This window comes from Kryptolebias marmoratus, linkage group LG15, assembly GCF_001649575.2.
Source record: "Kryptolebias marmoratus isolate JLee-2015 linkage group LG15, ASM164957v2, whole genome shotgun sequence".
Taxonomy (NCBI): domain Eukaryota; kingdom Metazoa; phylum Chordata; class Actinopteri; order Cyprinodontiformes; family Rivulidae; genus Kryptolebias; species Kryptolebias marmoratus.
Window position 1 is genome coordinate 22399455 of NC_051444.1, and position 24863 is coordinate 22424317.

Genomic DNA, 24863 nt, shown 5'->3' on the forward strand with positions numbered 1-24863 from the left:
TGCCATAGTTATCCTGAGAGCTTCTGCTGGGTCTGTTTGGCCTGAGTATTCTGTCATGGTTTGTCTACGATTTGACCCACAAGCAGAAAACTCACAAGACACTGGCAGTAAGTTAAAGATTTATTGTCCAGAAGGTAAGTGAAAACTGGAACATGGATTCCACTGGAACACGGACTCTTTGCGGCTCTGGATTCAGGAAGTACTTGGAGAGGAAGAGGTAAGGTTAGATGTGGTTCCGTTTCAACCCACAGTGATCCTTTGAAGCTGGTGGTATTTAGCTTACGGGTTGTGGAGTCGGACCAAGCTGGAGCAGGTTGGCGGCGGCCGTGAACGGAGGAGAGCGGACAGGTTTCGGTCACGAATGAGGTAAGTTCCTTGAGCAGCTTGAATCTCCACTCAGCAGTTCTTTTGTTCTGGAGAATCCCCAGACTGTATTTCAGAGTTTCCTTTAGAACAACAAAACACAAGGTTAACAGGTACATACAGGGTATCCTTCAAGGCTATGATTCAGAAGTTCAGGGGAGCTTGAAGTACCACGAATGGCAATACTCAGGCGTCGACTGAGTGGCAGCATGCTCCTTATATGCCTCTCCCTAATGACCCTCATCTGATCCAGGTGTGTCTCATAATCCCCATCCACTCTCCAGAACGCTCCATGCCGCCACCTGCTGGACAGAAACAAACATACTCCACAAACCCCAACAGTACCCCCTCCTCAACGGCTGCCCCCTGGCAGCCCAGAAGATGTGGAAGGGATGGAAGCAAGGTAATCCGAGATCAACGTGGCATCACAAATAAAAGATCTCGGCACCCAGGATCGTTCCTCTGGACCATAACCCTCCCAGTCCACCAGGTACTGCCATCCACGACCCTGACGGCGAGAGTCCACTATCCGCCGTACTGTGTACACCGGATGTCCCTCGAACATCCGGGCGGGAGGAGGGGGCTTGGCTGGAGGGCATAGCGGACTGGCTAGGACCGGCTTGATTTGGGACACATGAAACACTGGATGTATCTTCAACGAGGAAGGGAGTCGAAGGCGCACAGCAGAAGGACTGATCACAGAACCAATTTCAAATGGTCCGATAAACCTAGGAGCCAGCTTTTTGGACACTGATTTCAAAGGAATATCACGGGATGAAAGCCACACCTTCTGGCCAGGTATGTACGTAGGAGCAGCTCTACGTCTACGGTCAGCAAAACGTCTGTTCTGCTCCACCGTACGCTGTAATGATGCCCTAGTAGCACTCCATACTTTGCTGCATCTTTGAATATGTTGCCGAACTGTCTTAACTTTAATGTCTCTCTCTTCTGAAGGGAATAATGGAGGTTGATACCCCAGAGCTATTTCAAAAGGCGAACGTCCAGAGGCAGCAGAGACAAGACTATTGTGGGCGTACTCTACCCAGGGGAGGAACTTACACCAATCCCGGGAGTCTTCAGCACAGAGGCAGCGAAGTGAGGACTCCAGTTCCTGGTTCATTCGCTCCACTTGGCCGTTAGACTGAGGGTGGTAACCAGATGTGAGAGAGACCTTTGCATCCAGAGCATGACAAAAAGATTTCCATACCTGAGATGTGAATTGTGGTCCCCGATCTGATAAGACCTCGGTCGGTATGCCATGTAATTTGAACACATGTTTTACGAGAAGCTGGGCCGTCTGGAAAGCTGAGGGAAGCTTACGGAGAGCAATGAGATGACAAGACTTGGAAAACCGGTCAATTATTGTAAGAATGGTAGTCATACCTTGTGATGGTGGGAGTCCAGTTACAAAGTCAATAGCGATGTGGGACCAGGGTCGTGTAGGAATGGGTAAGGGTTGCAGAAGACCCGCTGGAGCTTGGTGGGACGGCTTATTTCTGGCACACGTGGGGCAGGCTGACACATACTCCTTAATGTCCTTATACAGGGATGGCCACCAGAACCGCCGTGTGATCATGGCAATGGTTCGACTAGCTCCGGGATGAGCTGAGAACTTAGCAGAATGAGCCCAGTGAATGAGTTGAGAACGGACAGCTGAGGGTACATAACTTTTGTGGGGGGGTCCACCGGGAGGTCCGGGCTCCTTTAACTGAGCCTGCTTAATAATGTCCTCTATCTCCCATGAGAGTGAGCCCACCACACACTTCGGCGACAGGATAGGTGAGGAGTCCCGTTCGAACTCATCCTTGGAGAACTGTCTAGAAAGAGCATCAGGCTTTACGTTCTTAGAACCTGGGCGAAAAGAAATTGACAGGTTAAATCGAGAGAAAAATAATGACCATCGTGACTGACGGGAATTTAGCCTCTTAGCTGACTGAATGTAGGACAGATTCTTGTGATCGGTCCACACCAAAATGGGATGTTCGGCGCCCTCCAACCAATGTCTCCATTCTTCCAGTGCCAATTTAATGGCTAACAACTCACGATCTCCAACATCATAATTCCTCTCAGCAGGAGATAACTTACGCGAGAAAAATGCACAGGGATGCAATTTTTCATCCTCCTCAGCTCGTTGTGACAATACAGCACCAACCCCAGAATCTGAAGCGTCAACCTCCAGAACAAACTGTCTTAACGGATTGGGTTGAGTCAGGATAGGAGCCGTAGCAAATCTCTGCTTGAGATTGGAGAATGCTGAGTCCGCTTCAGGAGTCCAGGCAAACGTGACTTTGGTGGAGGTCAGTGCAGTCAATGGAACTACTGTCTGGCTGTAACTCCTAATAAAGCGTCTGTAGAAATTAGCGAAGCCCAAGAACCTCTGCAGTTGTTTCCTGGTCTCCGGGACAGGCCAGTCCAGAATAGCACTTATCTTTCCGGGATCCGACCGAACCTGTCCGCTCTCAAGGATGTGACCCAGGAAGGTAACAGATGCTTTATTGAACTCACATTTCTCAGCTTTAACACACAACCGATTCTCCATGAGGCGCTGCAGTACAAGGCGGACATGTTTCTGATGTTCAACAGGGTTTTTGGAATAAATGAGTATATCATCCAGATATACGAATACAAAAACATTAATAAAGTCTCGTAGAACATCATTAACTAGGGCTTGGAAGACAGCTGGGGCATTCGTGAGCCCGAAAGGCATCACCAGATACTCGAAATGGCCCAGAGGAGTCTTAAATGCCGTCTTCCATTCATCACCCTGGCGTATTCGCACCAAATGATAGGCATTACGTAGGTCCAGTTTAGTGAAGATGGTAGCGCCCTCCACTGGTTCAAAAGCTGATGACAATAAAGGTAAGGGATACTTGTTTTTTACAGTTATTTGGTTTAACCCTCTGTAGTCAATACAGGGTCTTAAAGATCCATCCTTTTTACCTACAAAAAAGAACCCTGCTCCTAGTGGAGAAGATGACGGCCGGATGAAACCTGCTGCTAAGGACTCGTTTATATATTTCTCCATTGCTTGCCGTTCAGGGCGAGAAATATTAAACAATCTGCTGGAAGGTAAAGGAGCCCCTGGGAGTAAGTCGATAGCACAATCGTATGGCCTATGAGGGGGCAAGGATTGAGCTGGAACTTTACTGAATGCTCGTTTCAAATCCTGATACTCTTTGGGAATGCCAGCGAGATCCTTAATATCCATTTCCTCTTCCGCACCCACCTGACCAGTAGGTGGCAGTGCGGATTGCAGACAGGTTGAATGGCATCTCTCTGACCAGGTTTCTACTCGGGAATTAACCCAATCCAAATGGGGGTTATGCAGCTGTAACCACCTGTATCCAAGAACAATGACTGGACTAGAAATGGGAAACACAAAAAATGTTATTGTCTCTTGGTGGTTCCCAGAAACCCATAGTTGCATCGGTCTAGTCTTGTGTGTAATCAAATTAAGTTCTCTCCCATCAAGGGCGGAAACACGTAAAGGAATAGACATTTCAACAGTCTCAATTCCTGCCTGCTCCACGAACTCTATATTAATAAGACTCTGTTCACAGCCTGAATCAATCAAAGCTGCCACATCCACAGATTCTTGACCAACCTTGAGCACAGCATTAAGTGTTAGCCGAGGGGTTTCTTCGGTCCCGTTTTGGTCCATCAGAACCCCCCGGTCTGATGGACCCTCCCTTTTGGCCTCGCCGAACTGAAATTCTTATTCCTCGCTGAACATGCAGCCAAAAAATGATCCGAGGCGCCACAGTATAGACATAATCCTTCCTTCCTTCTTCTCAATTTCTCCTCTGGTTCTAACTGCGTGCGACCCAGTTGCATGGGTTCCGTCTCAGGCTGTTCTCTAGCCTCAGGACCTTGGTATACTGGTCTGCGTGACGGTGATAATCTCTTGTGTGACAAAAAACTCTCAACACGTTGCTTCTTGCGGTCTCTCATACGATTATCTATACGAATAGCCAGGGAAATTAATTCATCAAGTGTCTCGGGTTCCTCACGAACCGTTAACTCATCTTTCAAAGACTCATTTAATGATTGATTAAATGCAGCTTTAAGCGCCAAGGCGTTCCAACCTGAAGATGCCGCTAAGGTGCGAAATCTTATGGAATGTTCTGCCACAGAATGTGAGCCTTGCTTTAATTTTAACAAGTCTCGAGACCGCTGTGTCTTGTCCTCATTAATGGAAAACACCATCTTAAATTCATCCAAAAACGCTTGAAAAGTGCAGCCAAAGTTGACAGGATCAGTAAAACGTGCTTCTGCCCATAATAACGCCTTTCCAGTGAGGAGACCCAAAATAAACGAGATCTTCGCTCCATCGGTAGGGAAAGACTGAGGAGATCTATTGAACACTAAGGCACATTGTAGCAAAAATCCTCCACACCCAGACTCACCTGAGTATTTCTCAGGATTAGGTGAACTGACGTCACGGGTATTCATCAGACGCTGACTCTCCACAGGAGGTTTACTCTGGAACGTTGCGCCATCTGCTGGAGAAGAAGACGGGTTACTTGTTAGTCGGAGAAGGAGTTGAGTGATCTGATCCATACGTTGATTGGTTGCTTCCTGCTGGTCATGTAGTGCTCGGAGCACACTCTCATGAGATTGTAAAAGTTGATGCTGTTCTGCCATAGTTATCCTGAGAGCTTCTGCTGGGTCTGTTTGGCCTGAGTATTCTGTCATGGTTTGTCTACGATTTGACCCACAAGCAGAAAACTCACAAGACACTGGCAGTAAGTTAAAGATTTATTGTCCAGAAGGTAAGTGAAAACTGGAACATGGATTCCACTGGAACACGGACTCTTTGCGGCTCTGGATTCAGGAAGTACTTGGAGAGGAAGAGGTAAGGTTAGATGTGGTTCCGTTTCAACCCACAGTGATCCTTTGAAGCTGGTGGTATTTAGCTTACGGGTTGTGGAGTCGGACCAAGCTGGAGCAGGTTGGCGGCGGCCGTGAACGGAGGAGAGCGGACAGGTTTCGGTCACGAATGAGGTAAGTTCCTTGAGCAGCTTGAATCTCCACTCAGCAGTTCTTTTGTTCTGGAGAATCCCCAGACTGTATTTCAGAGTTTCCTTTAGAACAACAAAACACAAGGTTAACAGGTACATACAGGGTATCCTTCAAGGCTATGATTCAGAAGTTCAGGGGAGCTTGAAGTACCACGAATGGCAATACTCAGGCGTCGACTGAGTGGCAGCATGCTCCTTATATGCCTCTCCCTAATGACCCTCATCTGATCCAGGTGTGTCTCATAATCCCCATCCACTCTCCAGAACGCTCCATGCCGCCACCTGCTGGACAGAAACAAACATACTCCACAAACCCCAACAGTACCCCCTCCTCAACGGCTGCCCCCTGGCAGCCCAGAAGATGTGGAAGGGATGGAAGCAAGGTAATCCGAGATCAACGTGGCATCACAAATAAAAGATCTCGGCACCCAGGATCGTTCCTCTGGACCATAACCCTCCCAGTCCACCAGGTACTGCCATCCACGACCCTGACGGCGAGAGTCCACTATCCGCCGTACTGTGTACACCGGATGTCCCTCGAACATCCGGGCGGGAGGAGGGGGCTTGGCTGGAGGGCATAGCGGACTGGCTAGGACCGGCTTGATTTGGGACACATGAAACACTGGATGTATCTTCAACGAGGAAGGGAGTCGAAGGCGCACAGCAGAAGGACTGATCACAGAACCAATTTCAAATGGTCCGATAAACCTAGGAGCCAGCTTTTTGGACACTGATTTCAAAGGAATATCACGGGATGAAAGCCACACCTTCTGGCCAGGTATGTACGTAGGAGCAGCTCTACGTCTACGGTCAGCAAAACGTCTGTTCTGCTCCACCGTACGCTGTAATGATGCCCTAGTAGCACTCCATACTTTGCTGCATCTTTGAATATGTTGCCGAACTGTCTTAACTTTAATGTCTCTCTCTTCTGAAGGGAATAATGGAGGTTGATACCCCAGAGCTATTTCAAAAGGCGAACGTCCAGAGGCAGCAGAGACAAGACTATTGTGGGCGTACTCTACCCAGGGGAGGAACTTACACCAATCCCGGGAGTCTTCAGCACAGAGGCAGCGAAGTGAGGACTCCAGTTCCTGGTTCATTCGCTCCACTTGGCCGTTAGACTGAGGGTGGTAACCAGATGTGAGAGAGACCTTTGCATCCAGAGCATGACAAAAAGATTTCCATACCTGAGATGTGAATTGTGGTCCCCGATCTGATAAGACCTCGGTCGGTATGCCATGTAATTTGAACACATGTTTTACGAGAAGCTGGGCCGTCTGGAAAGCTGAGGGAAGCTTACGGAGAGCAATGAGATGACAAGACTTGGAAAACCGGTCAATTATTGTAAGAATGGTAGTCATACCTTGTGATGGTGGGAGTCCAGTTACAAAGTCAATAGCGATGTGGGACCAGGGTCGTGTAGGAATGGGTAAGGGTTGCAGAAGACCCGCTGGAGCTTGGTGGGACGGCTTATTTCTGGCACACGTGGGGCAGGCTGACACATACTCCTTAATGTCCTTATACAGGGATGGCCACCAGAACCGCCGTGTGATCATGGCAATGGTTCGACTAGCTCCGGGATGAGCTGAGAACTTAGCAGAATGAGCCCAGTGAATGAGTTGAGAACGGACAGCTGAGGGTACATAACTTTTGTGGGGGGGTCCACCGGGAGGTCCGGGCTCCTTTAACTGAGCCTGCTTAATAATGTCCTCTATCTCCCATGAGAGTGAGCCCACCACACACTTCGGCGACAGGATAGGTGAGGAGTCCCGTTCGAACTCATCCTTGGAGAACTGTCTAGAAAGAGCATCAGGCTTTACGTTCTTAGAACCTGGGCGAAAAGAAATTGACAGGTTAAATCGAGAGAAAAATAATGACCATCGTGACTGACGGGAATTTAGCCTCTTAGCTGACTGAATGTAGGACAGATTCTTGTGATCGGTCCACACCAAAATGGGATGTTCGGCGCCCTCCAACCAATGTCTCCATTCTTCCAGTGCCAATTTAATGGCTAACAACTCACGATCTCCAACATCATAATTCCTCTCAGCAGGAGATAACTTACGCGAGAAAAATGCACAGGGATGCAATTTTTCATCCTCCTCAGCTCGTTGTGACAATACAGCACCAACCCCAGAATCTGAAGCGTCAACCTCCAGAACAAACTGTCTTAACGGATTGGGTTGAGTCAGGATAGGAGCCGTAGCAAATCTCTGCTTGAGATTGGAGAATGCTGAGTCCGCTTCAGGAGTCCAGGCAAACGTGACTTTGGTGGAGGTCAGTGCAGTCAATGGAACTACTGTCTGGCTGTAACTCCTAATAAAGCGTCTGTAGAAATTAGCGAAGCCCAAGAACCTCTGCAGTTGTTTCCTGGTCTCCGGGACAGGCCAGTCCAGAATAGCACTTATCTTTCCGGGATCCGACCGAACCTGTCCGCTCTCAAGGATGTGACCCAGGAAGGTAACAGATGCTTTATTGAACTCACATTTCTCAGCTTTAACACACAACCGATTCTCCATGAGGCGCTGCAGTACAAGGCGGACATGTTTCTGATGTTCAACAGGGTTTTTGGAATAAATGAGTATATCATCCAGATATACGAATACAAAAACATTAATAAAGTCTCGTAGAACATCATTAACTAGGGCTTGGAAGACAGCTGGGGCATTCGTGAGCCCGAAAGGCATCACCAGATACTCGAAATGGCCCAGAGGAGTCTTAAATGCCGTCTTCCATTCATCACCCTGGCGTATTCGCACCAAATGATAGGCATTACGTAGGTCCAGTTTAGTGAAGATGGTAGCGCCCTCCACTGGTTCAAAAGCTGATGACAATAAAGGTAAGGGATACTTGTTTTTTACAGTTATTTGGTTTAACCCTCTGTAGTCAATACAGGGTCTTAAAGATCCATCCTTTTTACCTACAAAAAAGAACCCTGCTCCTAGTGGAGAAGATGACGGCCGGATGAAACCTGCTGCTAAGGACTCGTTTATATATTTCTCCATTGCTTGCCGTTCAGGGCGAGAAATATTAAACAATCTGCTGGAAGGTAAAGGAGCCCCTGGGAGTAAGTCGATAGCACAATCGTATGGCCTATGAGGGGGCAAGGATTGAGCTGGAACTTTACTGAATGCTCGTTTCAAATCCTGATACTCTTTGGGAATGCCAGCGAGATCCTTAATATCCATTTCCTCTTCCGCACCCACCTGACCAGTAGGTGGCAGTGCGGATTGCAGACAGGTTGAATGGCATCTCTCTGACCAGGTTTCTACTCGGGAATTAACCCAATCCAAATGGGGGTTATGCAGCTGTAACCACCTGTATCCAAGAACAATGACTGGACTAGAAATGGGAAACACAAAAAATGTTATTGTCTCTTGGTGGTTCCCAGAAACCCATAGTTGCATCGGTCTAGTCTTGTGTGTAATCAAATTAAGTTCTCTCCCATCAAGGGCGGAAACACGTAAAGGAATAGACATTTCAACAGTCTCAATTCCTGCCTGCTCCACGAACTCTATATTAATAAGACTCTGTTCACAGCCTGAATCAATCAAAGCTGCCACATCCACAGATTCTTGACCAACCTTGAGCACAGCATTAAGTGTTAGCCGAGGGGTTTCTTCGGTCCCGTTTTGGTCCATCAGAACCCCCCGGTCTGATGGACCCTCCCTTTTGGCCTCGCCGAACTGAAATTCTTATTCCTCGCTGAACATGCAGCCAAAAAATGATCCGAGGCGCCACAGTATAGACATAATCCTTCCTTCCTTCTTCTCAATTTCTCCTCTGGTTCTAACTGCGTGCGACCCAGTTGCATGGGTTCCGTCTCAGGCTGTTCTCTAGCCTCAGGACCTTGGTATACTGGTCTGCGTGACGGTGATAATCTCTTGTGTGACAAAAAACTCTCAACACGTTGCTTCTTGCGGTCTCTCATACGATTATCTATACGAATAGCCAGGGAAATTAATTCATCAAGTGTCTCGGGTTCCTCACGAACCGTTAACTCATCTTTCAAAGACTCATTTAATGATTGATTAAATGCAGCTTTAAGCGCCAAGGCGTTCCAACCTGAAGATGCCGCTAAGGTGCGAAATCTTATGGAATGTTCTGCCACAGAATGTGAGCCTTGCTTTAATTTTAACAAGTCTCGAGACCGCTGTGTCTTGTCCTCATTAATGGAAAACACCATCTTAAATTCATCCAAAAACGCTTGAAAAGTGCAGCCAAAGTTGACAGGATCAGTAAAACGTGCTTCTGCCCATAATAACGCCTTTCCAGTGAGGAGACCCAAAATAAACGAGATCTTCGCTCCATCGGTAGGGAAAGACTGAGGAGATCTATTGAACACTAAGGCACATTGTAGCAAAAATCCTCCACACCCAGACTCACCTGAGTATTTCTCAGGATTAGGTGAACTGACGTCACGGGTATTCATCAGACGCTGACTCTCCACAGGAGGTTTACTCTGGAACGTTGCGCCATCTGCTGGAGAAGAAGACGGGTTACTTGTTAGTCGGAGAAGGAGTTGAGTGATCTGATCCATACGTTGATTGGTTGCTTCCTGCTGGTCATGTAGTGCTCGGAGCACACTCTCATGAGATTGTAAAAGTTGATGCTGTTCTGCCATAGTTATCCTGAGAGCTTCTGCTGGGTCTGTTTGGCCTGAGTATTCTGTCATGGTTTGTCTACGATTTGACCCACAAGCAGAAAACTCACAAGACACTGGCAGTAAGTTAAAGATTTATTGTCCAGAAGGTAAGTGAAAACTGGAACATGGATTCCACTGGAACACGGACTCTTTGCGGCTCTGGATTCAGGAAGTACTTGGAGAGGAAGAGGTAAGGTTAGATGTGGTTCCGTTTCAACCCACAGTGATCCTTTGAAGCTGGTGGTATTTAGCTTACGGGTTGTGGAGTCGGACCAAGCTGGAGCAGGTTGGCGGCGGCCGTGAACGGAGGAGAGCGGACAGGTTTCGGTCACGAATGAGGTAAGTTCCTTGAGCAGCTTGAATCTCCACTCAGCAGTTCTTTTGTTCTGGAGAATCCCCAGACTGTATTTCAGAGTTTCCTTTAGAACAACAAAACACAAGGTTAACAGGTACATACAGGGTATCCTTCAAGGCTATGATTCAGAAGTTCAGGGGAGCTTGAAGTACCACGAATGGCAATACTCAGGCGTCGACTGAGTGGCAGCATGCTCCTTATATGCCTCTCCCTAATGACCCTCATCTGATCCAGGTGTGTCTCATAATCCCCATCCACTCTCCAGAACGCTCCATGCCGCCACCTGCTGGACAGAAACAAACATACTCCACAAACCCCAACAAGTACACTCAAACATGTATATCAAACTGACCATAAAGATGTGACTGATGAGTGTGATCATTAGAAACTGAATTTAGCTCTTAGGAATTTGTGAAATTAAAAATGAAGTTTAAAAAGTGTCACATAGATTCCTTTTTTCTGAGGATAGGACACATTTATGAGAAATAAAAGCTTGAACTCTTCTTTTTGCTGTAAATGTCTACTGTTATTTTCAACTACGCTGTTTTTGTGTTAGGTTCATGTAAAAACAGATCAAGGTTAGTTTTTCTACTTTATTTCGTAAATATAGTCATTAGGAAGCTGTAAGCAGAACAAGAATGAAAACTACTGCTAAACGTTTTTATAATAAGTTTTAATTTGTTTTATCTAAAATGTCCTGCGTTACAAGCGCTCTGCACAAAAAAAGTGGGCCCTACAGCTGACACACACACACACACACACTCACACACCAGCACTAATAAAAATGATTCCTCTGTGTTATAACAGGCAAAGCACAGGTATGATGACAGAATCAGAAAGTCTGTATTTCGAGTGTTGATGGAGATTCTCAGTCATCCTGTTCATCGCAGTTCTAATAAAAACAAAACCAAAAGAAGTCAAGCTGCAATTAGGATTGCCCAAATTAGAAGTTGGTCATCGTTTGTAAAACAGATTTCCCATCTGATGTGGGCTGACCAACCTGTTTAATTGTCCTAATATTGTTTGATCTCGTCTCGTTTTGGTACCAGTGCACATTTCATCACATTATTCATGTATAGAAGCTTAATTCCACTTTTGCTAGTGATCATTTTGAAAATAATAAGTTGAATTTTTGGTATTCTTTGGTCCAGCTGGATGCGCTCAGTTTCGGCGCTCCTTCAACCAAACTTTGCAGCTATTATGCTGAGACAACTGCTTCATCCAGACCCACTGGAGAAACGACTTCCTCTCGACACCAGAGGAAGACAACGTGGTCGGGAGATGGACAGGTTTGGAAATGCTGACTGGGTTGAGTCTGTGTAATGTAATCTTAATGAACACACAGGCAATCCTTTACGCGGTTCAGTAGTTGCTTTATTGTTCAGAGTTCAGGTAAAACACAATAAAAGTTCAGCTTACATGTTTTTAATTTACACAAATACTGTTTCACACGGTTAGATCTGACTTAAATGCATAAAATAAATGCTGCAGAACAAACTATTAATGTGCTACGTAATAAATAAACTTCTAAAGACATTGAGAACAAGATGAAAACAAGAAGAACTTTCACAGCAGTGATGTTTCATACAAAAGAAGTACATTTTTCACATATAAATAAACACAATATATATATATACACAGTATATATAAATATTTTTATCAAGTCTGTTTGAGAGTTGCTTAAAAGTGTCTCATAGTGCACAGAGTTACAGAGAATTTCAGTGATTTCTCCTGGGTCAGACGTGAGGAGTCATTTGGGCCGTGACTGACACCAGAACATCAGCTGTCAGCATTAAGGTGGCTTACAGGAAGTCTTCTGCGCTCACGGCTTAAAGTGCTGCGGCGTGAGGTAGGAGTAGGAGACCCACGAGCTCATCTGCTCCTCATCCTCCCCTGTCTCCTCTTCTACGCTGTACCACTCAGCCCCGTCCTCGTCTGAGCTGGACCTGCCGTCACTGTCGCCTCTCTGGCGGAGGTTCTTGGCGTTTCCGTTCGCCAGCTTGCCGTGACACTCTTCGCAGAGTCGCAGCGGCTTCGTCGGGTGGATGTGCTCGATCACCCCCCGCTTCTTGGAGCACGTCGCGCACACCAGCAGGCCGCAGTTCCGGCAGTGGTGTCGGCGATGGGTCAGTGTGAACTTGTAGTCGCAGCGCATGCAGGTGGGGGAGGCCTCGTCCGGCACCCAGGTGACCGCAAAGTTGGACCGGAGAGTGCACTGGCCCCTCTGCAGCAGCTTGGACTGACAGTCTATCATGTGGTCAATCCAGGCTTGCTTCTCCTCCTCGCAGGAGGCTTCCACGAAGAAGGACTTGCGAGGCGTGCGGATCAGCCACTGGTTGGTTGAGTCGATACTGTCCTTCTTGTCTTTCAGCTGGATGGCCTCTGAAAGGACAACAGAGTGTTAATACAAAAGCAGTCGAAAGTGGGATACAAGCATCCTGGGAAGAGTTAGCTACAAAAAACATGTGTTGCAGAAGAGCAGTGTCTCACCTAAAGGAATGATCTGCTGCTTCGTGTACCAGCGGCCGTTCAGGATGATGCTGCCGTACACCAGCATGTCATTGAAGAGGAAGAAGACTTTTGGCTGCAGGCCCCGGCGGCTCTGCTTCATCAACTTGCCCTCTCCGATCAGAATCCGTCCGTCCTGGTACAGGGGCTTTCCTGCCGACCCAAACGAGGCCTCCACAGCCCGGATCCGCTCGCGGTTCTCTTCAGCAAAGTTCAGCTGACTCATGATCTCACCTTCAGTGTTCACACAGTTTGCTGTAGTGTCGGATGACTTTCTGACTTCAGAGGCCCTGAGGAGGTATTTATGCACTCCAGCCCTCACTGACGAAACGGGGCTTTCCTTCCAAAGAAAACAAGCTGTAACACAAATGTTGTGCAAAAAAAAAAGGAGCGGCTTAGAACTAAATTTGAATTCAAGTCGCCTTACATAAGAAGCTCCGCCTGTTTATAGGAAACCCATGTCTGCTGCTGTGGACCAGTGATACTTGGAGTCTTTAGACTCTGATCTGATTTAATTTAATTTGTAGCCAGCAGGAAGTAGGAAAAAACCCAGAACTCATAGCCTCCTGACTTTTATGAGCAAGTTTAACTTGTGGTAAACAAAGAGTGGTGGTTATTGAAGGGTGGCAGAATAGTTAATAAATGTTTGAGTTTCTCCATTATGTAAAAAAAAGCTGTGATCAATCAGATTGAAAGGATTAATGATTAGTTGCATTTTATTCAACATTTAGATTACAATTTAAATTAGACACCAATAACCGTGACTGAATAGGAACAATTTTTCCATAAATAATAATAAAAAAAGTAATTTTGCACAGTTCCTACATGGCACTACCCCCAGCATTCATGGAATAATGACTTTCCGACTGGAGCACACAGGCAGTTTTTATTTTATTTTATTGCTTTTCTTCTCTCACATAATCAAACCAAACATTTGAACAACAGTCATGTGAACAAAGCCTTACGCAGATCTGCAAAGCAACAATGAGACCTGTATCAAACATTCAATCTACTGTACGTCAGAAACAGGACTTGTTATTTCTAAAAGATAAAAACTCTAACATCCATCTTAAGGGAGGTTTACTTGATGATTGTGGAGACACCGAGGCATGCACACAGCGCATACATGACCTACAGAAACCTGTAAATCTGGACAGTTCAGTCTTTATCTGTAAACACTGATCTGACTGAAACCTCTGCACAAACGCCTCCTCAATCACCCCCAGGCAAGCGCCGTTGCGTGCGAGCCTCCCGGGGGCAAACGGGAACTTCTGGCACCGAAGCGTTAGCAAAAGCAGCTCAGTAACTTTTCTTATCATTGGAAAACCTCGTTAAGTTGGGGGTTTGTGTGATTTGTAGTTAGAAGCAGAATAGAGTGGCCCAGTTGTTTTTTCCTCCAAAGCGGAGAAAGTCCTGCATCTGCTCGAGGTGTAATTTACCTAATTTACTGAATATAATGTAAACAAATTGGGACTTCATTAGAATGTACTGGTTTGAATTTAGGTAACTGGATTTGAATTTGAGTGTAAATGGAAATGAGTTATATTTCACTTTCATGTAATGAAAATGAATCTGGCGTAACCAGATTTTATTTGGATTTAACTTCATTTTCTCACTGTATTAGGAGAACTTCTGCTCGGACCTGGTGATGTGTGAGCCGAACTGAGCTAAAGGCTTGTGTACAGATTCAAAAGGGAGAAGGAAAGAAAAGTTTTGCATTCTGTTATATAAATGTGAAAAGTCAAAACCAAAACAAATGCACATGGAAGAGAAATACAAGCAGAGTGGCGTAACCTTCCCAGCATTCCCACAGGCAGTGGATATTGTGACAAAACATCATCGTCGCCTCGGGCAGTTTAATAAGTTTTTATAGCACCTCTGGCGATTCTGCTTCTTTACTTATTCTTGTAAATCAAGACGTGACAAAACCTGCTGCTGAAGTGAAACTTGTGCCATTCTGAAGAAAGAGCGTTAACACAGTTCTGTCCCAACTTCGGGCCGATTTCAAAACTCTCGATTGTTTCTAAAGTGTTGAAAAAGATCGTTTTTCTCCCGGATGCAGAATCCATTTGCTGCACGCCGAGGATTTCAGCAGTTCCTTTTATTTGACCAGAAGGACTAGAGGAAGCGCAGCACACAGCGTCCTGCAGTGACACTTTGGGCCCTTCAAAGGTCGATGGTCCCTCTAACTTTGAACTTCTTGGCGGACCGTTCGCTGGCTCGCTGCTCGAACTTGCTCCCGTAGATGTGTGAAACAAAGCCGTTAATCTCGATGGCGAAAACGCTGTTCCTCTTCGGGATGACTGGGATGTGGAAAGACGGGGAAGGAGAAAGAGGAGAAACGTTAACCTGGTGGAAAGTTCATTTATACTAAATGAAGCTGGCACAGATTTGTTCAGGTCTACGTGAAAAAGCTGAATTTTACTCATTCCAATGAATTTATTCAGTTTAAACAAAACAAAAGTTGCCTTAGACACCTTTAGGGCTACAGACCAATCAGGGCCTACAACCAGTTAAGCCAACACCATATATGTTAGTAGTTTCTACTTAAAATATCACCAATTTTAAAGCAATAGTTTAGTATTTTTGAACTGATGTTCTGTCAGATAGTTATCAGTTGTGCTATCAGTCATTGAGCACAAAAAAAGGTAGAAGTCTTCATCCAGGCTAGGCCGATGGATCGCTAAACGTGGGCCCATTTTTAAATTATTTCCCAGGTTTTTAAAAAACAACAACTTTCTCAAAAACAACACGCCGCGCTGGAAAAATCAGCAGCGCCGGCACGGATCACTACAGACAAAGTGTGTGTTTGACAACTCCTGTTCCAAATCCTTCAACACAGATCAAGCGTTATCACTACATCTCTCCTTCGAGCCAAAACGCTGGTTGACCCGCTGGGACACCACCCTTCTTGACAGCTGGCGGGACCGGGTCATTTGAGTATTAAATTGCCTCGGGCTAGTATTCAAATAGGTTAAAAATAAAGTCTAAATAGACTTGCCTAAACCTGGTGTGCTGCCAGTCCCTTATTGATTATGTTGGAGCTTTCTGTAGCGCCCTTTCTTAGACTCGACGGTACCGGTTCTAAGACCACCCCCCCTTCAAAGCTCAGAGGCAAAAAAGCAGCAGGTTGATTTTTAACCTTTCAGTTCTTACTAAAGGTGGGAAGAAGGCCTGGCTTGGAAGTGTTTCGTGAAAGGGGCCTTTAGATGTGTCCTTAATGCAACAAGCTGTGTTTGTATAATAATTTTGAAAATAACATTTTATTTCCTCAAAGAGATCAACTCGAGAAGCTGACAGATTTTGTTTCACGCCAAAACTTTCCCCTGAAGGAGGAAAGAACGATTCAGCTTCAACAGCTGTCGGCAAGTTCGGAGGCAGCACCTCTCAGGAAAGCTGAACCAGTTTACCTGCATTCATTTTACTCTTATCTCTTCCATTTCGGTCTTTTAGCTCAATTGTCCGCTATTAAAAGAACCATGGTGTTGTTTTTGTTGTTTTTTTTCAGTTCTGTTCTTTTCTTTTAGCACTGAATCCTAACCAGGCGTCTGACCTTTGAGTTTGTTCTCCTTGGTGATGATTTTGAAGACGTGTTTGAACTCCTGCACGAGAATCCCTGTCGTCCCTACGTACGACGGACACTTAGACCGCACCACTGTGACAAAGAAAAACCAAAACGTTAGTGCGTTTTACTGAGTGGCTCGCGTAGATACGGGGCGGGTCCCGTCAAGCGGTGCAACCATGCGAGCACAACAATCATCGTTCCATCAGGTAAACACTGAAAAACACCCCACAGCTGCGGAGTCGAGCAGCCATCCTTTCCCTGCAGAAGCAGAAGCCTCCCTGAGAGGTGGGGTAAGCTCAGAACAATGGGATCAGAAAAAAAAAAGGTTAAGCCAACACCGGTAACACAATGTTCTCTTGGTTTAGAAGTGCGATTAGAGCCTCCAGACCAAGGATTGGAACAGGGCGTTATGGTTTACAATTAATGTCTTAATAGTGTTATTAAACTTTATCATGATTTACAATATACAACTTCACATTTTAAAATCTGCTTTGACTCACATAAATGTTGGATTTGAGCTTATTATGAGTAAAATCAAATACACTGCACTATTGGAGTTATTTTTCATGCTAATAATAGGAAAAAAGGTGACAAATTAAATGTAGAGGCTCCCCTCAGAAGCTGTCAGATTTTCTGTTTTGGAGCTCAGTTTATTTTTAGCAAGTTTTCAAAAATGCCACTTAGTTGATAGGTGAACAGGGTCTGTCCCACACATGGTGTGTCGATTCAGCAATGTTATGAACCTTTTTGTTCATTTATTTATTGTAAAATCAGTTTGTTCCTGATGTAACGGCGGGAAAAACAGACACTGGTGTTGCATCTCTAAGACGTGACGACTTAAAAATATCAGAAGCACTTAAAATGATCTCAAATTGCATGCAGCAATAAGACAAAAAGGCCTAACAATCCTAGGCAGAAGGTAACAGAATATACTGAGGCACAATTTGAGGAAGGCTTAACAGGATCAGAAACTGTAAACCTGTCAGCCCTGCTTCAGAACAACTGACCCCATTCTGTGCATTTTTACTGCTCCTTTTCACATTCTGCTTCGAGCACGCAACGAAACTGGACTCCCCGTCACCTTCTGTTGTTTGTTTTAGTTCAGCAGAAAGTCCACTTTCTATATTCAGCTGAACTAAAACCAAAATGCTGACTTGGATCTGACCAGTGTGGGTCTCTGAGACGTTGCTGTACGAGGTTCAGCACAGGATCTGCATGTTTGCACCAGCTTAGGCTTTTTCACAACATGGCGTCTTTAAATACTGAATAGTGCGACAGGGTTTATGATCACCGAGGCTGCAACGTTAAAGGAATATCTACCTGTAATGATGGCGCCATGGAAGTCTGCCTTTAGAAGCTTCTGCTGTACAAACTGTGGATTGCTGGAAAAAAACAAAAAAAACAAGACTAAAATCAAAAAGGAACAAAAATGTCATCTGGAATGATGTTTGTGAAGGTTTTAAGTGATTTACCTTGTTGGTTTCAAGCCCCCACACAGGTCAACTATGTACTGTCTCCAGAGTTCATGTAAAGGCAGAAAAAGCTCATATCTATAATGACAAGAAAAGATGATGAGAACAAAACGAAACAGAAAACAGATTTAAGCCCCATACAAAGCACAGAAAGTGCCCCCCGGTCTTTAGCCTTCGTACACACCTCTGGTGTTCAGGTTTGATCTGGAAAATCTTCATCTTTCTCTTCTGTCGCGCATTTAACCCTTTGGCTTTCTTGCTGCTTCTCTTTGCGCTCTCTTTCTTGGGCCTGGCGTAGCCCAGGATCACGGCCTTGTGAGTTAGCATGTCCTTCAGGTCGTACTGCGAAGGTTTCTGAAGGCTGTTCTTCAGGAAGGCCTCGGTAAACGCTGCTGCTTTAGAGCTGCTCTGAGGCTAGAAAAAATAGACAAGTTTGATAGTGGTATCTGGGCTATTGTGTCCCATAAATGCACACAAAATAAAAGTACATTTTTCAAAACTGCTACTGAGGACCATCTGCTTACCTTGACATTAAGGCTCTTCACCAGATTGTGAGGAATTTGGGTATAAATTTGAGCTTCTGTTGAAAAGAGATAAAGTGAAATTGCTGTTACATAGAACATGAAGAGTCTATAAGTTCCCAACATGACGGTCCAAAGACATATACACTGCATAAAGTTTATTCTTTTTTTAAAAATATACACATATGCAAAACAACAACACACCGGTTTAACAAAAGTAGGGAAGTATGACAAGAACTGCAGCTGCACAGAAATGATTTAGTGTTTTCTGGATCTGCAGATTGAGAAAATGGCCGTGTCTGCACCAGTGGCTGATGGGTTTTCAGGTAAGTCAGCATAACTTGCAGATGCATTTACTCGATAATGAGATCAACAAGTAGATGAAGCGTAACCATGGTGATCATGTACGAGCAGGGGCTGAAAAAAAAAAAAAAATCTCAAAATGCAGCTGCACGGAAATTTCTATTCACATGAAGTGGTCCCCTCTGCAACGAGCGATCCTCTTTATGTTTGGAGAATAAGTGAAGTCACCAGTGCTGATGTGCACTTCTCAAAGAAATCAACAGAGCATTTCCAGCCTCGAGAACAGGAAACACCCCTGGGAGGTGAAGACGAGTTTGCTTTCCTTGAAACTGATTTGACATCTAAGACAAAAAAAAAAAATTCCCCAATGAAACATTTTAGACTGTTAAAGAGTATGCTGTTGGACCCGAAAGGATTGAACACGTTTCAAATTCAGGGGATCTCTCACCGTGGCACTAAAAACTAAAAACAGGCCGTCACAAAGATTACACCAAGTTAAACAATGCTTTATATTACATATCATTCCAAGCTTTTATCATATTCTTACACAAATAAGGAGTATGTTCTAAAATGGGTTTCCAATACATTTTAATGATCTTTTTGCTCCACCTTGTACAAACAGTGGTCCAAGGGGCAAACCGCTTGTAACTTATCTGTTTTTGTACAGGTAGGAAGGTTTGTGAACCACTGCTTGGTACAAAATACAGAACTGAGCAGCCAGCCCTACAAGTGAAGCAATATAACACGAGATCTGTGAGGCTGCGTCTCTAATGGAAAGATGTTGAACGATGCAATCCATACAGATATTCAGTTTAAGACAAGGACATTAGGAAGCTGTAAACAGGATAAGGCTGACAACTACTGCTAAATGTTTTTATAATATAATAATATAATTTTTTATCTGAAATGTCTTGCATTACAAGCCCTCTCTACATAATAAGTGGGCCCTAAAATGACACAAGAGGTGAAATCCTAACGACTTGTCCTGCGCTAAGTGTTGTTCTGTTTAATGAACCGCTTTGGGAACTTTGCCAAGCTGAATGGAAATGTGGGCGCAGCCTGATCAGATCACTGGGCCTGGCCAATCAAAGCACAGAGGGAGTTTTGAGAGCTGCCTCTCTGAATACTGGTTCTACAGGAAGTGATGAATTTACTCCGAAGCAACCCACCTCTTCTCTTTGATGGTGATGAATGAAATCTGTCGATTGGTAATTTTCCTAAACCTTAAATACTGTTCAGGTCTGTTCAACTTTAAATTCATTTTTTGTTGCTTTCTATAGATTTTACTCATGTAGGTTATACAGTACACTCAAACATGTATATCAAACTGACCATAAAGATGTGACTGATGAGTGTGATCATTAGAAATTGATTACCAGTACCCCTTTTCTGTCAAGTTCATAATCTTGTTTTTTTTTTTTTTTTAAAAAAAGTTCCCCACACTTTAAGGCTGATTTCACCAAAGCATTACTTAAAGTGTTTATAAAACTTTGCAAATTGCTGTCTGTATGGAGGCAGAAACTTTCTCCTCATTGAGCAATACATGAGCTGAGACAACATTTCAGTTCTCATCTGTGTTCATTGAAGTTGATGGGAATCTTAAACTGGAAACGTATTTTGTACAGCTACTGGTCTCTTCAAATCTCAAACACTTAAGGATCAGTTTCCCAAACAGACAGAGATATAAAGCAGAGGTGTCATTGTTTTCCATGAACTAATATCTCCAGATCTGGTCCATGTTTTTTTAATGTTATCTCAGAGCGGTTAATAGACATTGCGATCTGTAGTGAGAGTAGTGTGCAGGTGGAAGAGAGCCTGGAGAGGGAGAGGTATGCTCTGGAGAGAGAAGGAATAAAAGTCAGCAGAAGCGAGCGTGTGAATAAAAGGGAGGTGGAAATGTTGGAAGCTGCAAAAAACAGAGGTCCTGAAGGTGGACGAGTTTAGGCACACGAGAGGCGCAGGCAGGGGGGAGACAAGTGACAAAAGGACACCTACAAGAGAGACAGGGAAGGTTTACAAGACGGTAGTGAGTAAAGCTATGATGGAGTTGGATCTGGCGGAGACGAAGATGTTAGGATTTCCATTGGAAGTGACCAAAGTAACGAGGTGTAAACAGAGGGACGGCTCAGGCTGGTCGTCTTCTTCTTCTTCTATGGCGTTTTCTGGCAGTTTGAAAACGCTGTGCATTACCGCCATCAACTGGACGGAGATGTGATTCAGAAATCTATTTACTTTATATCTTCAAATCACCTAACATTCGCACACATACTAAATCCTTTCAGCTAATTTGGTAACTTTCAAATATTTAACAAGTGCTAGAATTATATCCTGAGACTGATGTATCTTTAATAAATTAACCATTGTTACTGAACTCCCCATTACCCTTTCCAGCTCCTTCCTCTCTTTTATAAATTTTCTACAATAAACCAACACATGTTCTACCCCCTCTGTTTCCCCACAATTGGACTCAGGCTGGTCATTTTGGAAACACTCATTTCATCTCTGGGACGGTGCATCATGAGGCGAACAAACCAGCGTTTATGTTTTCACATTTTTTACCCTCCCACCCTTGAAGCCACACTCACCGTCCATGCTCACGGCTTGTTCGGGTATTAAAGTAAATTAGAATCCCTCTCAGGCTTCACGAAGACGAGAAAAAGTTAAGAAATCGTGTTTTTTTAAATACATGAACACTTCTCTTCCGCGTCCTACTTCTTCTTTGGATTTTAAAGGCAGTCGGTGTCTTCAGCGCTGCATTACTGCCACCTGCTGGTGGAAGTAGAGTACTACAGCTGATCGCTGATAATAAAAAGTCAACACACCCTTAAAATGTAAGGTTCTTGCCTTGTGATCTTAAAAAAATAAAACCATGATGAATCATTTCAATCTTTCTTTTTTCATTTCTACTGTGACGCATGTCTCGTGTAAATCCAATAATAAAAAAATAATAATAGAAAGGTGCAATAATATGGTTGCATAAAAGTGCTTTAACAAAGTATTAGTTTAAGAGTTACATTATATTAACATTTGTGTCATCTGTTTATTTTAAGTGAAATTTCTCATTATTTGACATTTCTATGCCTCTTTTTAACCAATTTAAATCAAGACTCAGCACCTTGTATTCTGTACTGAATTGATCCATTTTTATATACCTATCAAACTTATTTATTTCTCATTTGATTAAAAGCCATTTCTCACTGTCCACCAAACTTTCTTGCCTTGCAGTTCATTTAAGAGAACAGAAAAGCTTCTTCTTTACACTCCTGCACCTTCTGATGCAATTTTATGTATATTCTTTCCTACACACTTTGTGATATTATTAATTTCCCTCTCAACTGTCTTACTTACTTAGACCATAATAATAATAATAATAAAAAACTTAAAAATAAAAATACTAAGCCTTTAATCTAAAAACTTCTTTAAAAAAACAAAACAAAAAAAAGAGCCTCCTTTGGGGTTTTATGGTATCTCAACACTAGTTTTTAACTAAGTTTCAAGCTTTGGTCTTCCCAAACTTCACCAAAAACAGGAAATGTGTGTGAGACAGAAAAACAGACTTTGTAAGCTGTTAGCAGTAAAATGGTGTCAGCAAATATAAAAAGGAAAACTCACAAAACTGGTGCTCAAAGTTGTAAAATATTTATTTAAGTTCAATTGTTTTTTTTTTACATTTATTAATAAAATATATCCCAAAATAAACACATTTAAAGTGGATTTTTGTTTTACAAAAACCAAAATACTTCCTTTTAAAATAAACGTCACAAAGAAGTGAAGTTTTCCCTTTAAATGTCATCATAGTGAATGAACCTGTTTTATAGCAGGCAGTAAAAAGGTCTTTTGTGTCGCAGGTAACGTCGGCACCAGCGTTACTCTCGAAGTGTCCAGAAAATGACCCAGACTGGTGTGGATACAAAGTGCATGTCTGACGACCCAGACAGATAATCTGTATAAAACATTGTACCGGTTTTTAATGAAGGGGAGCAGAGTTCGTTCCACTTGGTGCCATGATCGTTTGCCTCCAGAATGTCAGGAAAGTTTTTTTTTGTTTGGGTAAAGATAATTTTCCGGTTAGCAGGAGACTTCCTCCTTCCTCTGCAGTGTCAGTAAAACGTACCACATCCTCAGAAAGTCCCTCGAGCAACAGAATTCCTCATTATTCATGGGTGGGTAAAACCAGCCGTCTGCACGTGCCAAACTAAATGCTGATTTAGATTTTCTCAATTTCAAATTACGTGTTGTGAAATCGGAGTAGACAGATGCAGCCTTTAAATCCAGTACTGTAGGTACTGCCAAATGCTCAGTAAAAAAAATGTGAAAGATATGCTCTCAAATAGGATCAGATAAGTTTAAAAAGGGCTGTGTTTCTGCGCTGAGATACTTGCACCATATACAGCAGGTTACTCACCTGTCAAATCTCCACATTATAACACCCTAACTCTTGGCATTTAAAAGACTGACTCAACAATTTCCGAATTTAAAACCAGTCGAAGCTTGTTGTAGATTCACAGTGACGTAGATTTCCAGTAATTACCACAATGAATGCTGCATATCAGGCTCTTCAGAAGAAGACTGGCAGTCTCTGTAGAACTGAAGACCACAATAGTTTTGCTCATGGAAAAAAAAAAAAAAAACCCGACATGAAATCAAAAAGTGCTTCCTACTTGTTCAGTAACATGCTACTAAAAGACAAGCAGCAGACTCCTCTCTGGATTTCCCCTCACTGCTCTTCCCAGCCGATGTTTCCTGGTGGCAGCAGGAAGGTGCTGGTGCTGTGTGTGAACACACGTTTGTGTCACCACTGTATGTGCAAGTGGGGGTGTTGGTGTAGCTGACAGAGTAACTCCTCTTCTGTTGGTTCTTGGATCTGTTCTCTGCCAAAAGCAAAATCAAAAACAATCAAAAACAAGACAGAGAGAAATGAGAAACGGCAGAACACAGAGTTGGATATCGTTTTAGGAGTAGATTTGTTGGTTCTGAGAGCTCCGGCAGATGTTAGCGTTGACCTACTTGAACATGAACTGAACGGAGGTTTCATATCTGATCCTCTCCACATCTGTAACAGAGCAGCTGTGACTGCGGTCCCACTTGTAGATGAAGTTCTGTGAGACAACAAGAAGCAACAATCACATTCAAAACTCAGCTTATTATTATTAATATTATTACGACAAAAGCACCACAGGAAGTTCAGTCAGCTGCAGTATTTGCTATCATGCTTCATTTCCCCTTTGGAGGTACTCAGATTTCTGCTGATTATTCTCTAATAAAGTTATCACAGTCTGAATCCAACACAACTATTTTACAAAAACAAACATTAAAACAGCCGGTCAGCGTAAGTTTTCAAATCTTTCTGAGAAACAACGGGTGTACTGCAGGGAGGTTCAATTCAAAATCAAGAAAAGAATCGAGGAGCAGTAATGGTCCAGTCGAAGGCCGGACTCCAATGCTGCGGTGGGACCCTAAACCTGAGTCTAAATTTCTCTACAGAGATGTGAGAGACTGATAACCTCACATAAAAGATGATTACTGAGAGTTCTTGCTGCTAAAGGTGCCACTGAATCATGAGATGAGCTTAGTTTTACACACACCGCTTCTGCATTTTGAGTAAAAATAAATAAGTGTATTAAAGTGTTATTGTCATCTTATTTATCTGGCATTTATCTCAACGCCAATGTCCACATATTGTTTTTTTATGTGTTCTGATCCAAATAAGTGCATCAGAAACTTGAACTGACAGCTAAAATCTGTGCAGCCGTTTCCAGCAGTGAGAAGTTCGGCTCCTTGTTGGAAATCAAAGTGTCCGTGTTTTCCCCGAGTGAACTGACCTCTAAGATGAGCGCCACAAACAGGTTGACCCACATGACAGAGGAGGTGAGCCACCAACACAAGAAGTAAATCTTGGACCATCTGAGAAATGGAAACCCCCCCCCCCAAAAAAACAATAGTCATCGTCCCAACAGGATTCATCGCAACCGAGAACAGATGTGCTCGTTAATCGTTCCCATACTCTGTTGTGTATCTGCTGTAGGCTTCGAGGAAGGCCTGCCAGTTGTTGACTATCATCACATCGTAGAGCAAAATAATTGCAGCCTGAGCAGAGAAAGGGTGGGTGG

The 24863-nt window shown here is 43.9% G+C and overlaps 3 protein-coding genes across 5 annotated transcripts in view; all 3 read right to left on the reverse strand.

The window, feature by feature from the left end:
* Positions 1-11736: 11736 nt before the first annotated feature.
* On the reverse strand, positions 11737-13198 carry plekhf1 (pleckstrin homology domain containing, family F (with FYVE domain) member 1). The gene is made up of 2 exons (XM_017419604.3): positions 12875-13198; positions 11737-12766 (listed from the first exon to the last, which is right to left on the reverse strand). Exons 1-2 carry the CDS (start codon positions 13116-13118, stop codon positions 12207-12209), a joined length of 804 nt encoding a protein of 267 aa, XP_017275093.1. The 5' UTR covers positions 13119-13198; the 3' UTR covers positions 11737-12206.
* Positions 13199-13772: 574 nt separating this feature from the next.
* On the reverse strand, positions 13773-21496 carry pop4 (POP4 homolog, ribonuclease P/MRP subunit). Of its 2 annotated transcripts, XM_017419556.3 has the most exons (7): positions 21339-21495; positions 18454-18509; positions 18114-18343; positions 17930-18007; positions 17778-17839; positions 16446-16547; positions 13773-15195 (listed from the first exon to the last, which is right to left on the reverse strand). In XM_017419556.3, exons 1-7 carry the CDS (start codon positions 21343-21345, stop codon positions 15059-15061), a joined length of 672 nt encoding a protein of 223 aa, XP_017275045.1. In that variant the 5' UTR covers positions 21346-21495; the 3' UTR covers positions 13773-15058. The 2 variants fall into 2 exon arrangements, with proteins under 2 accessions (XP_017275045.1, XP_024862443.1); XM_025006675.2 differs by lacking the exon at positions 16446-16547 and having other exon boundaries at positions 21339-21496.
* A 1102-nt stretch (positions 21497-22598) lies between these two features.
* Positions 22599-24863, reverse strand: part of tpcn2 (two pore segment channel 2) — a 20649-nt gene continuing 18384 nt past the window's right edge. The window contains exons 22-25 of one of the 2 annotated variants that reach the window (XM_017419530.3): positions 24758-24840; positions 24576-24657; positions 23761-23852; positions 22599-23624 (exon numbers count right to left, since the gene is read on the reverse strand). In XM_017419530.3, coding sequence (XP_017275019.1) covers positions 23546-23624; positions 23761-23852; positions 24576-24657; positions 24758-24840 — 336 coding nt within the window. In that variant the 3' untranslated portion in view covers positions 22599-23545. The remainder of the gene's footprint in view (positions 23625-23760; positions 23853-24575; positions 24658-24757; positions 24841-24863) is intronic. The other variant, XM_017419531.3, reaches the window with a different exon arrangement.